The 19,466-nt window shown below is 39.3% G+C and overlaps 2 protein-coding genes and 2 long non-coding RNA genes across 5 annotated transcripts; 2 read left to right on the top strand and 2 right to left on the bottom strand.

Annotated features, from left to right (window-relative positions):
- Positions 1 to 236: 236 nt before the first annotated feature.
- LOC135471711 (uncharacterized) lies at positions 237 to 3,980 on the top strand. The gene is made up of 7 exons (XM_064751031.1): positions 237 to 360; positions 880 to 999; positions 1,352 to 1,668; positions 2,076 to 2,475; positions 2,860 to 2,962; positions 3,166 to 3,251; positions 3,699 to 3,980. The coding sequence occupies exons 4-7, from the start codon at positions 2,254 to 2,256 to the stop codon at positions 3,732 to 3,734; spliced, it is 447 nt and encodes a 148-aa protein (XP_064607101.1). The 5' UTR covers positions 237 to 360; positions 880 to 999; positions 1,352 to 1,668; positions 2,076 to 2,253; the 3' UTR covers positions 3,735 to 3,980.
- Positions 3,981 to 7,401: 3,421 nt separating this feature from the next.
- On the top strand, positions 7,402 to 14,440 carry LOC135471747 (uncharacterized). 2 transcript variants are annotated; one of them, XM_064751074.1, is made up of 6 exons: positions 7,402 to 7,454; positions 7,649 to 7,702; positions 8,078 to 8,466; positions 10,883 to 10,982; positions 12,662 to 12,747; positions 13,408 to 14,440. In XM_064751074.1, the coding sequence occupies exons 2-6, from the start codon at positions 7,654 to 7,656 to the stop codon at positions 13,438 to 13,440; spliced, it is 657 nt and encodes a 218-aa protein (XP_064607144.1). In that variant the 5' UTR covers positions 7,402 to 7,454; positions 7,649 to 7,653; the 3' UTR covers positions 13,441 to 14,440. The 2 variants fall into 2 exon arrangements, with proteins under 2 accessions (XP_064607144.1, XP_064607143.1); XM_064751073.1 differs by having other exon boundaries at positions 8,078 to 8,469.
- Positions 14,086 to 15,942, bottom strand: LOC135471748 (uncharacterized). Its single transcript, XR_010444467.1, has 4 exons — positions 15,765 to 15,942; positions 15,137 to 15,236; positions 14,523 to 14,614; positions 14,086 to 14,215 (listed from the first exon to the last, which is right to left on the bottom strand). It is a non-coding gene; the product is annotated as an uncharacterized LOC135471748 (long non-coding RNA).
- Positions 15,943 to 16,052: 110 nt separating this feature from the next.
- Positions 16,053 to 17,732, bottom strand: LOC135469971 (uncharacterized). The gene is made up of 3 exons (XR_010444367.1): positions 17,633 to 17,732; positions 16,930 to 17,253; positions 16,053 to 16,165 (listed from the first exon to the last, which is right to left on the bottom strand). It is a non-coding gene; the product is annotated as an uncharacterized LOC135469971 (long non-coding RNA).
- Positions 17,733 to 19,466: the final 1,734 nt, after the last annotated feature.

Genomic DNA, 19,466 nt, shown 5'->3' with positions numbered 1-19,466 from the left:
TTAAAACTTGACATGTCGTACGAGGCAATCGCAGATTAATAGACAATAAAAAAAAAGATAGACCTAGGTCATTCACTGAAGTGAGTAGGTATTTGCATACATCACGGGTGCGTCTGACCTGTTCTCAAAGAGTTGTGATCTACTTGTACTTAACATCCGGTACCTATTTTGATCCATCGGAAGCGATGAGGTTATAATGAATGAGAGGCGATCGTGAGCAAATATACACTCCTCATTACGTGTGGGACGAGTATTTTGATCAAGAACAGTATAAAAGCCTGCTCGATTCTACCCAGTTCACAATTCACTGACTGCCTCAGGTAAAAAGTCTGGAGCTCCTGTTTACTAACAACTGATCAGGTAAGGCTGGTTAGAGAGCTATCGATTATAATTTCTGCTCCACTCTACCAGTTTAAGATATTTGTGATGTATGGACATTCATCTTATGTGTTGTCTCTAGACGGTCATGACTTTATTGCTTAGTGGAATGGAGTCACCCTAAAGGTTTACAGGTGTAGATGCATATGTATATGCGGTAACAGATTAAGTACATCATCGCGGAAGACAATTTATTTTATATACGCTATAAAGATTTTGATGTTTTTCTGCAGTGCATATGTCACTGTTGTTTAGTGAACCATTATAATCAATATTTAAACTTACTGTTAGTGTACCTGTGTCGGTTTCACATCCAATTTTTCTCTCAGATGTAAAGCTTTGAACATAGGCTTTTTATCTAACATTTTAATATTACCTGGAGTATTCGTGCAAAATACAAATCGGTTAATGCCATAGTGGATTTTGCATGACATGGGCACATTACCACCTATATACAGCGTGTATATTTAACATTAATGGGGTAATTTATTCTTTTATAAGGACAATCTTCATCACCAGTCAAGATGTTCACATCCCTACTCGCCATCGCCTTCCTAGGCGGATGCTTAGGAATGCCCACCACAACCGACATTCCGGAAACAAATACCACAGACTTCATTGGTAAGTTAATTCGCTCGCTATCACTTTTTATTACGAGATTTCAGGAACATAACACGGTGATCTTTTAAATACGAACAAATACTTTCTCATATGAAATACTACAACAAGGAGAGCAAGACCAGAGAAGCAACGAAAATGTGATAATTGACAAATGGTCACAGTGGTTCATTCTGACAGTTCATGTAAATGTTAACCAACGAAGTTCAAGAAGTATCATGAAATTAGAGTATACCCGTTAAATCTAATTTGGCATTCAGGTTCAAACTCTTATAGTGTAAGCTTGAGCTCTACTGTCAGAAAAATGGATTGCACTTTTCCAGTGTTTGCTGACAAAACTATTTTTCTCATACAGATTGCAGTTTGTACCGCCCTCGTCTGATGACATTCACATGTATGAAGTATTCACACAAGGAGACTGGATGAACGTAACTTGCCTCCATGCTCTAGTCTGGGATCAAGATTTGTGCAGATGCGAGAACCCTCCAACGGGAGACATCGAATGTCCCGCCCATCGAGAAGTCCCAGGTGTACCTAACCAGTACCAGATAAATGTGTGGGGTGTCTGGCAGGAAGAGGCCTTGGAGTGTCCCAAACACCAGATCTGGAATCAAACTGGTTGTCGTTGCGATTGGGACCCCGAAGGACCCGGTGGCGTGGTGGAAGCACCTGGTAAATATCTGACGAGCAATTGTCTAAAGTGAAAATTGATGCAAGTGGTGCATTAATTTGTGCCTTTTTATCGTCTCAAGTAGAAAGACGACATTCAATTGTGAGTGGAAATTTAAAAAATATAATTTATTAACTTTCACTGATCTGTAATCCTTATCACTGTATTGCGTTCCATGTAAAAAGTCTTGGAAAATGAGACAGACTAGTTTAAAAATGGCCTTTAGAAGGTTAAAAGTTTTGACAGAGGCCTGACAAGGTGTGATGGTTTAGTTCATCCAATGACTCGAAGGCTTTGATATGACTAACATGTTCGTTTCTACGGCTTCAAACACAAGTCAAAGTAATATACAAACACTTAGATCAAAGTCAGATATATGAACAGCTATACTGTTTCTCCCCGGCATTAGGATTCGAATACCCGACCCTGACACGATCCTGTGACGTCATGTTCAACGCAACATTCGATAAGGACATCAAAGAGCACCAGTCCAACTACTACATCGGACGTGATCCTTGGGGGCAGTCAAGATTGAGGATGTTCAGGGAGCTATTGGAGGTGGCGCTGTCCGCCTGGATGACGCAAAAATGGTCATCTGGGCTTTGGCAGGTAACGACTTTTCCGACGCTTTCCAAATCCAGCTGAGATTCAAGGTGGACATTGCCGAAGATGGATACATCACACTTTTCTCCAACGATTGTGGAAGCTCTGATCCCTCAATCATCGTCAAGTACAACTCTCTTTCCAACCAGTACCAAGTGTTTTTCCGTGACAACAATGGAACCACAACTCTCGATTGTCAAGCCCAGGTAAGCCTTTACCACGTTGGAGATCCTGTATTAACAGTTGTAATAAAAATGCTACTGTGCATAGAAATATACATATTTGTATACATAGCAGTGGTTTGCACAATTTCCGTGATGATTAAAGTCTTTCGCCCATACAGTTTCTTGCGTAATTCCGGCATCATTGAAAACTCTTTACTGCTGCTGTGTATAAGGATGTCATAATGACTTTGCATACTGCTTTAGACTATACTAAACCTAGTTACGTTTTGTACTTCAAAATTTTTTTTTATCTCCACAGCATTAAAATTATTACAAATTGTATGTGTTTTCTAAACTTATTTATGAAATATTTTATTGTTCAACTTTTCGTTAACGTATTCTTACTTTTGTTCCGCTATGTTGCAGTCCACCCCTCAAGATTTCGTCACTGTCTCCCTAGAGTTACAGGAAGGGAGGTTCGCCCTTGTGGTTGATGGCCAGGCTGCATGTCAGCCCACAGCTTTCGCTGGTGAGAGAATACGAGTTATTTTAATTCGATACTTACAAATTACACATGTCGTTTATTAGATTTTCGTTTTTCAAGAATTACATAAAATAACGAATAAATTTTATTAATTTAATTTGTTAACACCATACTCACATAAAATAACAGGATCAGTGATAATATGTTTGTGTTTGATTTACAAGACCATTTCTTTGTGTGCTCTTCAGGTCAGCCTCCCATCTCCCAGTGTCCTCTTACCTTGGGTGGGGATCCTCTTGGAGTGGACAGCAACCTGAATGGATATATGGATGAGGTAAGTGTACAGTATGATAAATGACTTGGTTTGTCCTTATTGAAACGTGTATGTAGCCCGTATATGAAGAATTTATTTCTAAAATTTTTTACACATATAAATTAAAGGCACGTCAATGATTGTCACAGACACTTTACACAACATCTGAACAGCGCATAGCAAATATTATATTTACTTTGGGTGATTTTAGCGTGCTTATCACAGTAACTCAGATGTGAAACACTGAGTTAAGACATTTACATACCAAATATGAGCTTAAATTTTACAGGTCGATTCGCTATACGTAAACAATATATGATATATTATTTATCACATAGAGACCCACTTGTTAAATTCGTCGTTTTATTCCCTGTCAACTTATTACTTAAAGATCTGACAATATTATTGTTTTATTATTGTCTTGATGTAAATTGTTTCTGAGACATTATAATTTCGTTTCGTTTACAGATTGTCATCAGAAGATACTGTGTCATTACTGTTTAAGGCGGATGGTCTGATCAATCTACAAGCTGTGATGAAGTCGTTATTTAAAACTGCACAGAAAGCCAAACAAAGATTTAAATCATTGTAGTAATAAAGGAAATTTACTAACTTATTTTCATTTTTGCCATTAAAGATCAAGACAATCCTAGTCACAGACACTCGGTCATATACCAGAAATATTGAACGATCTCAGTATTTGTCGCAATTTGTGAATGCCTTAAATAAAAGAATTATTTTACTGTAAAACCCATCGAGTTTGTGTACATGTAGACTATTAGTACCCATGGACCCATTCACTCATTTTAAGTAAGGTTAAGGGAATGGGATCTAGGTCAGGGCATGAGTAAGATTCGGGAGTTCTAACCACGAAGCTCATGAGGCGGGGTTCAATCCCGGGGTTATACAGGAAATTATAGTTACTTATTTATTTCATTGGTGTTTAACGTCAGTGAGAGAATGGAAAGTTTACAGGTTCCAAGACTGTCAGTGTTGGAAATGGCCTTCGCGGTAATAACCAGTCTTAGACGTTAGGCGAGACCCCACATCTTCGACCAAAATGGCGCGTAAGTTAGCTACCACCAAAGGATATAGTTTACCTCTGGTAACGCGGTTTCCTAACCCCATTAAATGAATATAAACCACAATAGGGTTGTGATAGAGTAAGAAACACCTCCTACGTGAAATGTCAAGAATAGTGAGTCAGCGTGTGCTTGGGGTTTAACGTCGTACAATTTTTCAGTCATATGACGACGAAAAAGTCCTTAGAGTGCATGTAATGTGCCTCCTTGTTGCGGGACGGATTTCCACCACTCTTTTATCCAGTGCTGCTTCACTGAGACGATCTATCGAGTGTCGAACTTAACAATTTTTCAGTTATATGACGACGAAGGAATCCTTAGAGTGCATGTAATGTGCCTCATTGTTGTAGGGCGGCAAGTAAGCCGCCCCGCCCGAGCCATTATATTGATACGGGTCAACCAGTCGTAGCACTATGCCCTTCATACTGAACGCCAAGCGAGGAACTTCCTCTTTTAAGGTCTTAGGTGTGACTCGACCATGATTGACCCTGGATCTACCGCTCCCAAAGCGGACACGACTTATCGAAAGCAAGTTAGTCGCCCCACAGGAGAGATTATACTGATACAGGCCAACCTGTCGTTGCACTTCCCCTTAACGCCAAGCGTTTTGTGGCACACCAGTATTACTCCGTCACAGAGAGCGTGGTGTGGCACATCCGTTTTACAGAACCACAGAGAGCGTGGTATGGCACATCAGTTTTACAATACCACAGAGAGCGTGATGTGGCACATCAGTTTTACAGAGCCACAGATAACGTGGTGTGGCACACCAGTATTACTCTGTCACAGAGAACGTGGTGGGGTACATCAGTTTTACAGAATCACAGAGAGCGTGGTGTGGCACACCAGTTTTACAGAACCACAGAGAACCTGGTGTGGCACATCAGTTTTACAGAACCACAGAGAGCGTGGTGTGGCACATCAGTATTACAGAACCACAGAGAACCTGGTGTGGCACATCAGTTTTACAGAATCATAGAGAACGTGGTGTGGCACATCAGTTTTACAATACCACAGAGAACGTGGTGTGGCACATCAGTTTTACAGAACCACAGAGAGCGTGGTGAGGCACATCAGTTTTACAGAGCCACAGAGAGCGTGGTGTGGCACACCAGTATTACTCTGTCAAAGAAAGCGTGGTGTGGCACGTCAGTTTTACAGAACCACAGAGAACGTGGTGTGGCACATCAGTTTTACAGAACCGCAGAGAACGTGGTGTGGCACACCAGTATTACGCAGTCACAGAGAATGTGGTGTGGCACATCAGTTCTACAGAACCACAGAGAACGTGGTGAGGCACATCAATTTTACAGAGCCACAGAGAACCTGGTGTGGCACATCAGTTTTACAGAACCATAGAGAGAGCGTGGAGCGTCATATCAATTTTACAGAACCACAAAGAACGTGGTGTGGCACACCAGTTTACAGAACCATTGAGAGAGAGTGGTGCGACATATCAGTTTTACAGAACCACAAAGAACGTGGTGTGGCACACCAGTTTACAGAACCATAGAGAGAGAGTGGCGCGACATATCAGTTTACCAGAACCACAGAGAACCTGGTGTGGCACATCAGTTTTGCAGAACCTCAGATAGAGCGTGGTGTAGCACATTAGTATTACATAATCAAAGAGAGTACATTAGTTTTACATAATCACAAGTAGGACATGGAGGCTGCAGCCTCACAGAGTAGGTGGTGTCGCGCGAGGATTGCAGCCTCGCAGAGTAGGTGGTGTCACGTGAGGATTGCAGCCTCACAGAGTAGGTGGTGCCACTTGAGGTTTGCACCCCCACAGAGTATGTGGTGTCACTTGAGGATTGCAGTCACAGAGTAGGTGGTGCCACTTGAGGTTTGCAGCCTCACAGAGTATGTGGTGTCACTTGAGGATTGCAGTCTCACAGAGAAGGTGGTGCCACTTGAGGTTTGCAGCCTCACAGAGTATGTGGTGTCACTTGAGGATTGCAGTCTCACAGAGTAGGTGGTGTCACATGAGGATTGCAGCCTCACAGAGTAGGTGGTGTCACATGAGGATTGCAGCCTCACAGAGTAGGTGGTGTCACGTGAAGATTGCAGCCTCACAGTTTAGGTAGTGTCATATGAGGATTGCAGCCTCACAGTGTAGGTGGTGTCACATGAGGATTGCTGCTTCACAGTGCAGGTGGTGTCACATGAGGATTGCAGCATTTCCAAGTAGGTGGTGGCGTGCACGAATTTAGATATACACATAATATCAATAATAATAATATTTTACTTAACTAGTACTATAGTGTTTTGCTTGCATCTATTTACGCCAGCACTTTAAGCCTTGCAGAAGATCTATACTAAGAAGATGTGTATAAACAGACATTCGTATACCAGCCGCTAACCAAAATGCACGTTCTAGGTCCAGGTATTAGACATAGCCATGAAGCAGCGTGTCAAGTCAGATTTTCCTGGTCACCGCCTGCACTGGTTTTACTGAGAATGTATTTTTTGCGTATTTTCCTTTCAAGTTCATACTATATTATATTCTAACTGAATACAATCAAGAGATGAAAGAAAAAGATCTATGACAGTCTCTCGTATCACGGTACTGAGAAATGGTTAAGCCTTAGAGGATATGCTGAAACTAATTTGATTTAAACGAATCAAAATCAAAGTTTTGAAATTTCCGCAAAGCAATGTCCCGTTGGATAATTTAGCCAACGCACAAAGTGTGTTGTGTTAAGAAAGTTTAGGAGGTTTTGTACAACGCATGACGAACGTTGGTACACAGAGTGACTGGTTAAGCCGGTCTTTGCACATAAATAAATATTTAACACATTTTAAAGGTGTAGTCTGTGTGTACAAACGAGGCGGCCAGGACATCGTCAAATTTGCAATGAACAAATGATGTCCTACTTGTGCTTTTGAACGCTTATTTATTCACATTAACTCAACGAACAGATATTTCTATAATTGGGAAATGTATTATTTTGCGTAATACAGAGAACAAGGAATATATATGGTGAAATTACTATAGGGTCCAACAGAAAAAAGCAGTTATTTACATTGCCTTGCACTATACATAAATATATGGGAGGAACGCCCAGCTACATTTAAGCTAGATTTCTAAAGATCGGAACAGGGGTTCGGTGATTTGTTCTGACTAACAGCTCATTTAGTAAGTTTCGTCCAAAAAGTATTTTCGGAGTATAAGTATGTATAGTTGTTATTTTTTTACTGAAAGTAAACATGACGTAAGTTCTGTACAATATTTGCCAACAACTATATTCGGGCAAAAAGCTGTTTAACTTTCAACAGAGTTATAAATGTTACAAGTTTGCAATTTATATTATATGTTTAATATATTTCCAGGTAAAATGTTGCGAATGCTCTGTTTCCCTGTGTTCATTGCGTCAGTACTATCAGGTATGTACTTACATATGCTCTTTGAAACATTTCTTACAGAAATTTGCAGTATAAGGGTACGGATTATAAATGTTTGTGTTTAAGTGTAATTCCGATTCGATTTTTCGATTTTTTCTATAAATGTAATAATAATTCAAAATAAAATAAAGATTTTTATACATTTCGCAACAGCAGTCGAAATACAACTATATAGAAAGTGGAGAATGTTTTCTTGGTCATATATAGGGCCATAATACTATTGCAGTTTGCCATGCGTTACACAATTAACCGTGTTTATTTTAAAAGTTTTATAAAGCCTCTAACTTACTGTGAATAAAATTTAAACATAAGACACGTATGTTTAGTTCTGACTCTTGCTCCTTTTTCTCAAAATAGGACAGAGACCATGTGAAACAATTTTTAACGCAACATTCAACGATGATTTGACTGATGCACAGAAGACAGCTGTGACAATCATGCCACACGGGTCCTTCCAGATCAAGACACCTGAAGGGTGTATTGGCGGCGGGGCGGCAGAGGTTCATGGAGGTGTGGCAAAACTATGGGTGTTCAACAACAATGATCTCAGCGACACTTTCCAAATTCGTTTCCGTTTCCAGAGTAGCATTAAACAGAACGACGTCTCTTTCACCTCGCTTGTGAACAACGGTTGTCTAATGGGAAAGCCATCCATTGTGATAGAATACCGAGCTATTTCCCGTTCTTTCCGACTCATGATTAGAGATGACTTCAAAAGTGAAATACTTAACTGCCAACATAAAACCGTGGTGAGTATATTGCACCAGACATCCTGCAGTTACACATTTTCGTTCTGCTACGTTGTTCTTTACGTGCTTGTATTATAACTTTTGATCTTGCATGATTATTCACGGGAATGTACTTTCACATGTTTCGATTTCGATACCCGTGTCAAACTTCATGCTGCATATTCAGCCGAGAGTCTTACACAAATCAGGTTTTATGTCTAATCCAAATGTAGCCTGGTTCTATATGGTATGAAATTACATGCCTTTAACCTATTTTTAGCCTAGTCGTTATGATTTGAAGAAATGTATAAGGTGTACACAATAAGGTGTTTTAGTAATTAATGACAAAAATGGAGCCTAATATAAATCAGACTTGGGACCGTCTGTGAATATCGATCTGTCAGAGTGAGTGAGTGAGTGAGTGAGTGAGTGCTTGAGGTTTAACTTCGTACACTCATATGACGACGAAAGAATCCTTAGAGTGCATGTAATGTGCCTCCTTGTTGCGGGACGGATTTCCACCACTCTGCTACACTGAGACGCCTTACCGAAGGCAGTAAGGCTCCCCACCCGAGCCATTAAACTGATACGTTCAACCATTCGTTGCACTTCGCCTTCATGCTGAACGCCAATCGAGGAAGTTACAACTTCCTCTTTTAAGATCTTAGGTGTGACTCGACCCATGATTGACCCTGGATCTTCCGCCCCCGAAGCGGACGCGCTACAAACTGTGCGAACTGTCCGAAAAATGTAGACAACTTATTAGGATAAAAAGTACAATTAAAACCGGATCTAAAATGGATATTTCTGCATCTCGAGAAAAAACCCCACTTAAATATCTATCAGCTGAAAAATGGCCATTAACAATCCTTTGATTTCATCCGGGAAATAGGAATTAAAACAAAGCTACTTCAGAGTTGATGATTGATGGTTTCAAAGGATTTTGACAAGTCTAAGTACACAGTGAACGCTTATTTTCTGCTTTTAATATCCTTAGATATCTTATCTACATATTCAGCATAAATTGTTGCGGACTTTCATAGCCCTCTTAATTGTACAACAGCAATGTTTAGGTGGCAATGAAGAAAAATGTAAGTCTAAAATTTCCTTTCAAATCTATGCGTCGGAACAAACATTCGTATATCAGCTGTGTAAAGAGGTAACATTATTTCCGCCTTTGGAAAATCGGTATAGGTATTTAGTCTAACAACAATTACTGTACACACTCTTTTATTGGAATTCTATGTGGAACGCTTAGATCACTATGGTGGCCATCGAAGGTTTTCGCCAGAGTAAAACAATCAGAAGGCATCTGTCTCATTAACTATATTACATCTACATTATCGCACGTATACACAGCACATCTAATCTTGATGTGTGAAAAGAGAAAACAATTTAATACAGTCAAGATCATATCTGAACCAAGTACAGATGTTTCATGTTTTGTACACCCTTGGGGGGAGTCCGTAGTCGAGGGGGTTAGCACGCCAGCGCGGCGCAATGACCCAGGAGCCCTCACCAATGCGCTCGCCGTGAGTTCAAGTCCAGCTCTCATGACAACTCTCCTCTCCGGTCGTACGTAAGAAGGTCTGTCAGCAACCTGCAGATGATCGTGGATTCCCCGTGGGCTCCGCCCGGTTTCTTCCACCATAATATTGGCCGCCGTCGTGTGAGTACAGCGTAAAACACGAATCAAATAAATAATATCAGTTATACAGTATGTATAGGACGGCATGAGATGTAAGTGTAAGTATATATGATTAGTTAACGCTATCGAATGAACGCCATGTGTGGGAAGAGAGGAAGGTTTTGAGAATATAATTGAGATAATAACAAACACCTTACGGAAGCCAACGATTTATTTTAATTGTAAGTGTGCACGCCTTATAGTTATGTATATTATGTATGTATAAAGCCGTGGGCAGTGTCTTATGTATTTTGTTGATGACATTTTTAAAGGACACATTTAAGATTTCGTATGAAAATTTGTTAAAAAGATTGCAATAATTCATAGCAACGTAGCAAACTTTTGAAAATAAATATAATCTGGAAGAACAATTATCCACGATGGAAGATTACTCCACAAGAGCATTGTTGCTACATTTTTAAAGAAACCAAGTGGAAAATGACGTGTATTTACATTTTTTCCCGTGCCCCATGATGGTGGACTACACGTGTAAAATTTCAGGGTTTAATCAGTGTAAATTTTTAGCTTTTTATGAAGACACAAGGGGGTAGTTAATTTTACGCTTGCTGGTTTGAAAATAGCATTAATCCATGGTTTTGAGCAATTAATTATCGTTAGTCAAAGAAATGATCCAATGGATGAGTATATTATAGACAAGGCCCACAAGGCATTCCGGATAAAAATAGTCAAATTTGAAATTAGGGCACAAAGTAAAGATTACATTGCATTTTTGCTTCAATTAAATAGTCTCCCTGGGGGTTTCAAGATGTATCCTTGGAATACCAGAACGGCAGGGTGGTACTCAGAGCTGACAGGGAAGTATGTGCTGAGGCCGAGGGTTTTATAGGTATGGTATACCCGCTTGTCAAAGTGCATTGAACACAACGTGTGTAAGAGAAACTAGTTTACACACATTATGGGCAGTGTTATTCTATGTGTATTTATACCAGTTTTAGTGTAAACAGTGTTTTAAACACATCGACATTATATTTTACGTAAAGCCTACCGCCTGCATAGGTGTTCTATGCCGTCGGAACATTTAAAAAGGGGAAACTTGGCATTAACAAACTTTTAAGTGGTATAACACATTATGGAACAGCAAGTTTCTTCTGGAAGTATTATCAAATATGTATTCACAGAAAAATAATTAAGACAACGATTATGCGCAGGACATCAGTGTCTGGAAATCAAAGAATCAAAAAAAAAAAAACGGTCTAACAAGATCCATAGTTAAATCTATCATGTCGTCGGACGCGTTGGAGAGGCTCAGAACTCCTGTCTCCTCATCGGCAAATATGAGTTCAATCCTGAAACCGTTAATGTCTGTTTAAAATTGCCAATTTTAACCTTCCTCCCTTGTCGCTTCCCACAGACGTGTATTGAACTGGTGTATCTATAGCCACGTGTCTGTCTCTTCGGCATTGCGCTCCAGATAGGCATCACTACCAAAATTTAGACCGGCTGCATGCTCATGACTACAGGGAGAAGCTGTCGGGATATTTAACAGAAATTGGCATTAAACCCCAAACAAACCAACATACAAGCCTTTCCTCAAACCGAGCAGAGTCATGAGGTTTTTCTTTTATTATACAAATATTATGGATATCATTGAAGTTGAAGAGTGATTTCCTTTCTGGGGTGTGTCAATATAACCTTTACCAACAGATATGTTAATATAACTTCTACCCACGGATAGGGTAAGAAAACCGTTACCCACGTCAGCCCACGCGCTCGCTCGATGCGACTTGTAGGCCTCAGACCAAACAGATCGTGTGTTCAAATAGAGTTATCGCTGCCGCGGCTCTTTCTAAATTAGGAATTTTTTTAGATACCCCTCTTACCAAGGTTGGTAGTTTACTCTGGACACTCCGGCTGGCCACACCGATCACATATATAAATAAAGTCATTAAGTATCTATCCTGTTCAGTGCAAAAAAAAACAATTATAGCTGTTATGAAACAGCTTTTTCGGTGTCCAAGCTGTTCATCCGATTGTGATAATGTCATGTCCTTAGGATTATGTGCAAAGGGGATATGGTCTCCTTCGGTTTCGATAATATAATCAGACGTACAGCACAGAGAGTAAGACCAAAGCACCAACGAATTGCAAATTCGAAAATTGCAAAGCCAGAAGTTTGGAAATGATCTGCATTATTTTGTTGTCAGTGGCTTGAGCCGTTTTGGAGAAGTGTCTTTTTAAAGCATTTTATTTAATATCTAGTATGGCCACCAGGTCAGGTGACTCAATCAGTCCTACAGTAACGGGGTACAACTTCAATCCTTTCTCTAAAGCATACATAAGTTCCATGAATTCTTGGCTGACCGTTTTTGAGTGAAAAGCGACGCCGTTTTGTTTTCAACACTTTTTCACATACACAATAGGGTTTCATACATGAAAGGCTTGATCCATAAAAAAACATGAGCTTACATACACCATTAGGTGTTGACTGATGCAACAGATAAGATTGCCTGTTTGCATGTTGATCTTTCAGAAAATGTTGTCATTATCATTGTTAACGTGTTGCAGGGAGACCAGCGTTAACACCATGTCCTCTATCTGTGGGCGGAATTTCTCGCAATTCCAGTGAAAATTTCTGGGGATACCTAGATGAGGTAATTTATTCATACATATGTATCCGCGAGTTCGTGTATACCTCTAGTAAATCTACAATAATTCTAATAAAGTACATCTGGTGTATAGAAAGTCTCGTTAAAGTCTGGCTATAATTGTTGAAATCCGACGGCGATTTCGTTGCATACTGAATCAACGCTAATTAGCTCCCCTGATAGACTTCTGTAAACTGTTTGTAAATTGTTAATGATGCCAGCTTATTAGCTTCTAATAGGTTCTGTTCTGACTGGGATATTACTTCCTAAATTGTATATTTCAACTTTTTTAAATTTATTTGATTGGGGTTTTGTGCTGCACTCAAGAATATTTCACTTATCCAACAGTGGTCATGCAGCATTATGGTGGGAGGAAACTGGGCAGAGCCCGGAGTAAACCTACCTGATTAACCTATCTGGAAGATTCTGTAATAAGGTTACCAGTGGTCATTTATGCTATGGGAAGCCAGTGCCGTATATACATGCGGAACAGAAGAACTATTCATATAAATGAGCAATAAAAAATGAGCGCGAATATATATTTTGTACTCTGTTACACAGAAAGGCGATACCTACAATTTTACTTATAATGAAATATGAAGAACTCACTCATATGCCTTTGTCGTAAAACTAGTAGAATTTCATGATAGATTATCTCCATTTCAGCTTCTGATTCGACGTTGGTGCGTTCATGCATAATACCTTTGCGTGAAGGAAACCAAGAAATAAACCAGAGATATGTATCGGATCTAAGAACTGTTGATTGTTGATTGTAATTAGCATAACAACGCATGATACAATAAAGTTAGTCTGCCATTACCTTATAGAATCTGACTAGTTCTGTATTGAGGAAATACGTCAATTGCATATGTTATCCATGTCGTGTACGATCAGCATAGCCTATGATAGCTTTGTGGTGATGTGTAGAGGATAGAGGATATTATACTCGTCTTGATTGTTCTTTGAATGGGCGACAAGCACAAGAGCCTTTGTTACATTTTTTTGTGTAGGCGTTGCATACAGGTCTAAAATTTAAGAGCTGATGTCTATTCAATTGGATTAAATTGTGTTTGAAAATATGTGGTTGTGTTAAATATAAGAACAAACACATTGAAAGAAAACAAGACAATTTTAAAATTCATTATGAGTATATTATTAATTTAGATGACATAAGTGTTTTAAAAACAACATTGCTAACCAATTCCTGGCTCCTCACAGTCATTAGAACGAACGCCTTGTATGAAAACAAATTTAACTGTTTCTTAGAGGGTTGGATATGCAGAAATTTCTCCAACATCCAGACGTATAATCATCAAGTGACTAGTGAATGTAAATAGAGACATTCTTTCCAGACGCATATATGCTCGTTCGGCACGTTTTTTGACATTAGGGGTTATCAGATGAAGGCTGTGGAGCAGCGGAGAGGGTAATCACATCGGAAAACTTAGTTTAGACAATATCGTCTCAGGCTGAACTACAAATTGAGAACGGAAAATAAACAGAAATTATTATTATGCAATGCAAAATTAACTTCAGCATTAAAATGATGTTATTGTTTACACATTTAAACAATACTTGTTGCAACTTTTATCAGATAATATTTAAATGAAAACGTAGTCAAACTACAAAGAAAAAGTGTTAATATAAAGCCGTCTGAAATTTTACTGGAAAATATGTTTGCCAGCCGTATGATAGCTAAGGGACAATCGGTTTGTAATTAATTGAATATATTCTTTTAACCGTAAAGTATCGTATTCGAAATGATTGTAGTTAATACATACGTCATCAAACCATCCAAACAGACTTGGTCTTGCGTTTTCTCCTTGTATATCATTTCCGAGGACCAAGGGGCACTTCGGTTGTTGAGGGACAGCTTTTAACAGAAAACCACAATTACTTATACTTTTATCTCTTTTATACAGCGCATCCACACCATTATTTGTTACTTGTAAATGTTAGCTCTTGACAAGGTTGGATAAATTGCGAAATCATTGTATCTTAGTTGACAGTTTAAAAGTAAGTCTTTACAGGCCTGGGCGTAAGCTTCATATACATTGATATTATCTTTTAATCTGTGAAAATATCTGAACACACAGACGCTCAGGCCAACCATGATTGATTACCAGTTGATTATGAACTTGGTGGTATTGCAAAGAAGGGATCGGTACAGTACAAATCAGTTGGTACTAGAACGTTATCTTTGAACACCACCATGTTTTGACTGAAACTGAAACAGGATGTTATCATCTGAAGTGGGACTGTTCAGTAACCAGTTGATACATGACTGTTTATTCCTGCCAAATGAAGAGTGGTTATGAACTAAGCTGTACAAAGCAGATAATTAGCCTTTGTGCAATGAGATCTTTAACGGGTTGTGTAAGAAAATCTTTCTTACCGGTTGCTCTCTCTTCAGTTCTGCAAAGTACGTCGTTTACAGTTAGATTAATAACCCCTTGTAGGAAGGACAGGGATACTTTGTTCCATTGGAAGCCATCCTGTAAAAGAGAACAATGTTGAGTGTTTTCAGACTGCTTGAATTGCAGAGGTACGTGTGTAACGAATGTATATGGTATATTTACGATTGTTTCAATGCCATTGATCGTAGCCTACGTCCATAACTGTTAACGGCTGATATACGAATGTCTGTCTCGACACATAGATTAGAGACAAAAACAACCCAAGTTCCCATAATCTGTTACATGTAACGTTATCGAAGAAGATACAGGACAGAATGGAGAAGACGGTAAAACAGGATAAATAGGCGTGTAGATAATTTAATATAATGAGTGTTTTAGAAGGTGGTATAGTCCTGCTGACAATATAAGGTGACCTTAAGCTAAGGGAGTCTTGACAAGAGGTCGGATTTCGCCCAGTTTCAAATATGGCCAATTGCAAACTATCAGAATGTCGTGGCTGCTCTGGTTTTGCTTTCCACGCTGTAGCCTTCTTGTGCATGTGCATCTGTAGCCTTCTTGTGAATCGGTATGAAACTGTATGATATGCACGAGGTTTAATTTGCTTACCGACACGGCGGATGTATCCTGACAAGTGAATTCGATGCGATCAGTCGTCCGTTCCTCCAGCAAAACTGCTCCTAGAACGACCTGGTACGACCTATCGATAGCTCTATAAGCAACGACAATTGTTTCTTCGGCCCAGCAACCATTGGTGATCAGTGCGACATAACTCTCTCTCGTCCCAATGTCATTTCTGGACTTAAAGCGGAAGTCCATGATGAATCCTGGTCCGAACTCGGTGTAAGACACCTTCCACACTAAAGTAGGTCGCTCTGGCAGAATCACTAAAGCATTACCGTTTGCACCAAGTGCGTCAACTGTTCTGACAGAAGTCGCTCCCCTTACTATGACATTAGGAACTGGGCTAGAATTAAAGTCTGTACTAAAAATCGTCTCACATGGTGTAACTGTAACAAAATGAAAGAAGGAAAGTTGTATTTCAAGCAACCGACATGACACTCGTCTGTTAATTTTTATGTATGAAACAACTGAGCTTTGTTTGATTGGAATCAAGGCCTGAATGTCTACCATGGTTACCAATAATCAAGCAAAGGCTGTTAACAAATAGATACGACTTCCCCTTTGTCTGATTCTCCCCGAGACTACAAATAAGTGATTCCTTTTTAACATAGTTATATTTTGGAAGAGTGCCTTGGTGTTAATTCATAACGAATTGTGTTTAATACCGGTAACTAAGAAGATGTGTTTATCTCAATCATCAATTTTACATGTTTATCGGCTTTTACACTTAATATAAACACAGTCATGTTTACTGGACTATTTGTGTTTATTGAAATATCCACCACATTACTATCTGACATGTTTACTATAAGAAATATTTCTTTACTATAGCTAGTAAATAAAGCTTTCTATAAATAAACAAAAGGACGTGTTCCAAAACAGTGACAGAAAAGCCTTTAAAAACGAAACACTTATTTTTAGTGTGTACGGTTGAATTGTAAAAGAGCATTACTTTGACGCGTTTGGTCTCAAGAGTGTCCTCCAAAAAAGCTACTCTAAATAAAATGTGAATAAAATGTGTTTGATCAGATTTTAAATTTTAAGTATGATATTACTCTAGCTCTTTTTATCTAAATGAGTCTTTTAAACGCCCACATATTGGTATATTAAAGTAAAAGGAAACGGAAAATAGTTACAGTTGAACGTTTACCGTCAGGTACGGGGACTGCCTGAGGCCCGTCGGGATTCCAATCACACCTGCAGCCGGTCTGATTCCAGAATGTGTTAATAGGGGTGCAAACATGGACATTGAAGGGAGGCAAGGCTTCCTGATACTCCACAGACGACCCCTCGACCGCATTATAAGGGCACGGAGGCTGAGGAGGATACACGCAAGCGCAGAACGACTCATTAAATATGAGCGCCGAAAGTTGACAGTCAGACACGACCCATGTATCTGTGCCGTTTTCGTCTTGAGTCAACACCTCAAATTTATTTTGATCACTGTGAGCTCTGATTCTCCCTGCTTCGCATTCTGTAAATTATAAAACATTTAGCTCACTGATTATATTTTAGAACATTATGGAATGAATAGGGTAATTAATAAGGATTAAGTCCACTCCCGCAATATTGGTAATGAACAATTTATCTGCAATGAAAGGTCTTGTCCTCAGGTCAGTTCTCCAGCTGTTTTTTAATTCAGTCAGTCAGTTAATTAATGTACATCCGGTACTTGTTACGCACTGTACAACCAGTACCTGTTACTCACTGTACAACCACTACCTGCTACGTACTGTACAACCAGTACCTGTTACGCACTGAACAACCACTACCTGCTACGTAGGCCTACTGTACAACCAGTACCTGTTGCGTACTGTACAACCAGTATCTGTTACGTACTGTACAACCAGTACCTGTTATGAGCCTTTGCGTTGTTCTCCTTGGTGTTGGGCTTTCGGTTGTCGTCGTTGTTATGGGTGGGTTGTCGGTTGGTGGTGGGGTTGTTCGTCCATGTGCCGCAGCTATTAAGCACAGGCATACAGCGTATACTAGCATTGTGACCGATATATTCTGAGAAGAAAAAGGGAAAATGCTGATTTTCTGCACATTGTTTAATCCCAGCAACAGTTTGTTAAATATTACACATATTAGCCAAACATCTAAATGAAATGTATTTAGGTAATGGTGTCATAATATAAATACACGGAAGACTTGCATTTGGACCGCAATCCATACAAGGGGAAATAATCTTCTCGAAAAACATAACAACAAATCTATTAACTGTTAATGTATTTTGTTTTAAGGCATTTTTATTAATATTTTCAATCAATGACACATCATTTATATTTTATATTTAATCTTGTTAAATCTTGTTTAACAACATTTAAACATGTTCATGGTATGCGACCATGTCAGTAACAATATTCATAAATTTCTTAAAATAAAAATATATTCAGGTATGACATTTGGTTCTTTGTATCATTTTGTTCAACGGTGACAAAAGTCATTCGTAGAAATGGATTAAGAGTTACAGAAGTAAATGCTTTAATATCATCTTATCATTAGTGTAAAAAGACAAGTTTTGAAATCCGAATGTTTAATGAGCGGTGGGATGCCTTTGTATAGCAATAGGTTAAAACACCAATCTCATGAGAATGGTAAGCCCGTTAATGCATACCATGGTGTGAATAACTGTGCGAACAACCGCAGACAATCATGATATACATGACTCTATGTACACTTGTGCGAGAATGTACAGGGACAATCATGATCGTACATATGCTCTGGTGGGCGTAAGGGTATGCATGATTTTGTAAACACGTGTGCGAGAGTGTACAGGGACAGGTCTCGATTGTACATAAGCACAGACTGACACAAGGATATGTCTAATTTTGTGTACACGTCTAGAAGAATGTACAGGGACAATTGTGATCGTACATATACAGAAACTGACACAAAGATGTGCAGGATTTTATGTCCGCGTGTAGTAGAATATACAGGGAAAATCATGATCGTACACATGCACAAATTGACATAGAGATGTGCAGGATTTTGTGTACATGTGTAGGAAAATGTACAGGGACAATCGTGATCGTACATATGTACAAACTGACACAGTGATGTGCGGGATTTTTTGTAGACGTGTAGGAGAATCTACCTGGACAGTCCTGCTCGGGTGGGCATAAAGATATGTATGATTGTGTAAACACGTGTGCGAGAGTGTACAGGGACAGTCAAGATTGTACATATGCACAAACTGAGGCAGAGATGTGCAAGATTTTGTGTACACGTGTAGGAAAATGTACAGGGGCAATCGTGATCGTACAGTATGTGCAGGATTTGTACAGGGAAAAGCGTGATCGTACACATGCACAAATAGACATAAGGATATACATGATTGTGTGTATACACGTGTAGGAGAATGTATACACACAATCGTGATTGTACATATGCACAAATTGACACAGGGATTTGCAGGATTGTGTGCAGAGGAGTAGGAGAATGTACGTGGAAAATCCTGATCGTACACATGCACACATAGGCATAACGATACACATGATTGTATGTATACACTTGTAGGAGAATGTTTAAGGGCAGTCATGATTTTTCGTACAAGTGTAAGCACCAGGAGGCATACAGGCATACGCGATTGTATTCAGATAGAGGAAAATGTATTGGGACAACCGTGGGTTTTGTTCAAATGCTGACGAGCAAGTACAATGACATGCGTGGTTATGTATACACGCG

The sequence above is a fragment of the Liolophura sinensis genome, chromosome 7, assembly GCF_032854445.1.
Source record: "Liolophura sinensis isolate JHLJ2023 chromosome 7, CUHK_Ljap_v2, whole genome shotgun sequence".
In the NCBI taxonomy this organism is placed as follows: domain Eukaryota; kingdom Metazoa; phylum Mollusca; class Polyplacophora; order Chitonida; family Chitonidae; genus Liolophura; species Liolophura sinensis.
This window is presented reverse-complemented; position numbering and strand designations above follow the sequence as displayed.

What these genes read in the sequence shown, in the direction of transcription:
- LOC135471711 (XM_064751031.1), top strand. Translation starts at nt 2,254, where the DNA reads ATGGTCATCTGGGCTTTGGCAGGTAACGACTTTTCCGACGCTTTCCAA. An exon ending in CTCTCGATTGTCAAGCCCAG is followed by an intron (nt 2,476 to 2,859) that starts GTAAGCCTTTAC and finishes GCTATGTTGCAG; the next exon opens with TCCACCCCTCAAGATTTCGT. An exon ending in TGAATGGATATATGGATGAG is followed by an intron (nt 3,252 to 3,698) that starts GTAAGTGTACAG and finishes TTTCGTTTACAG; the next exon opens with ATTGTCATCAGAAGATACTG.
- LOC135471747 (XM_064751073.1), top strand. Translation starts at nt 7,654, where the DNA reads ATGTTGCGAATGCTCTGTTTCCCTGTGTTCATTGCGTCAGTACTATCA. An exon ending in ACTGCCAACATAAAACCGTG is followed by an intron (nt 8,470 to 10,882) that starts GTGAGTATATTG and finishes TCAATTAAATAG; the next exon opens with TCTCCCTGGGGGTTTCAAGA. An exon ending in TCTGGGGATACCTAGATGAG is followed by an intron (nt 12,748 to 13,407) that starts GTAATTTATTCA and finishes TCTCCATTTCAG; the next exon opens with CTTCTGATTCGACGTTGGTG.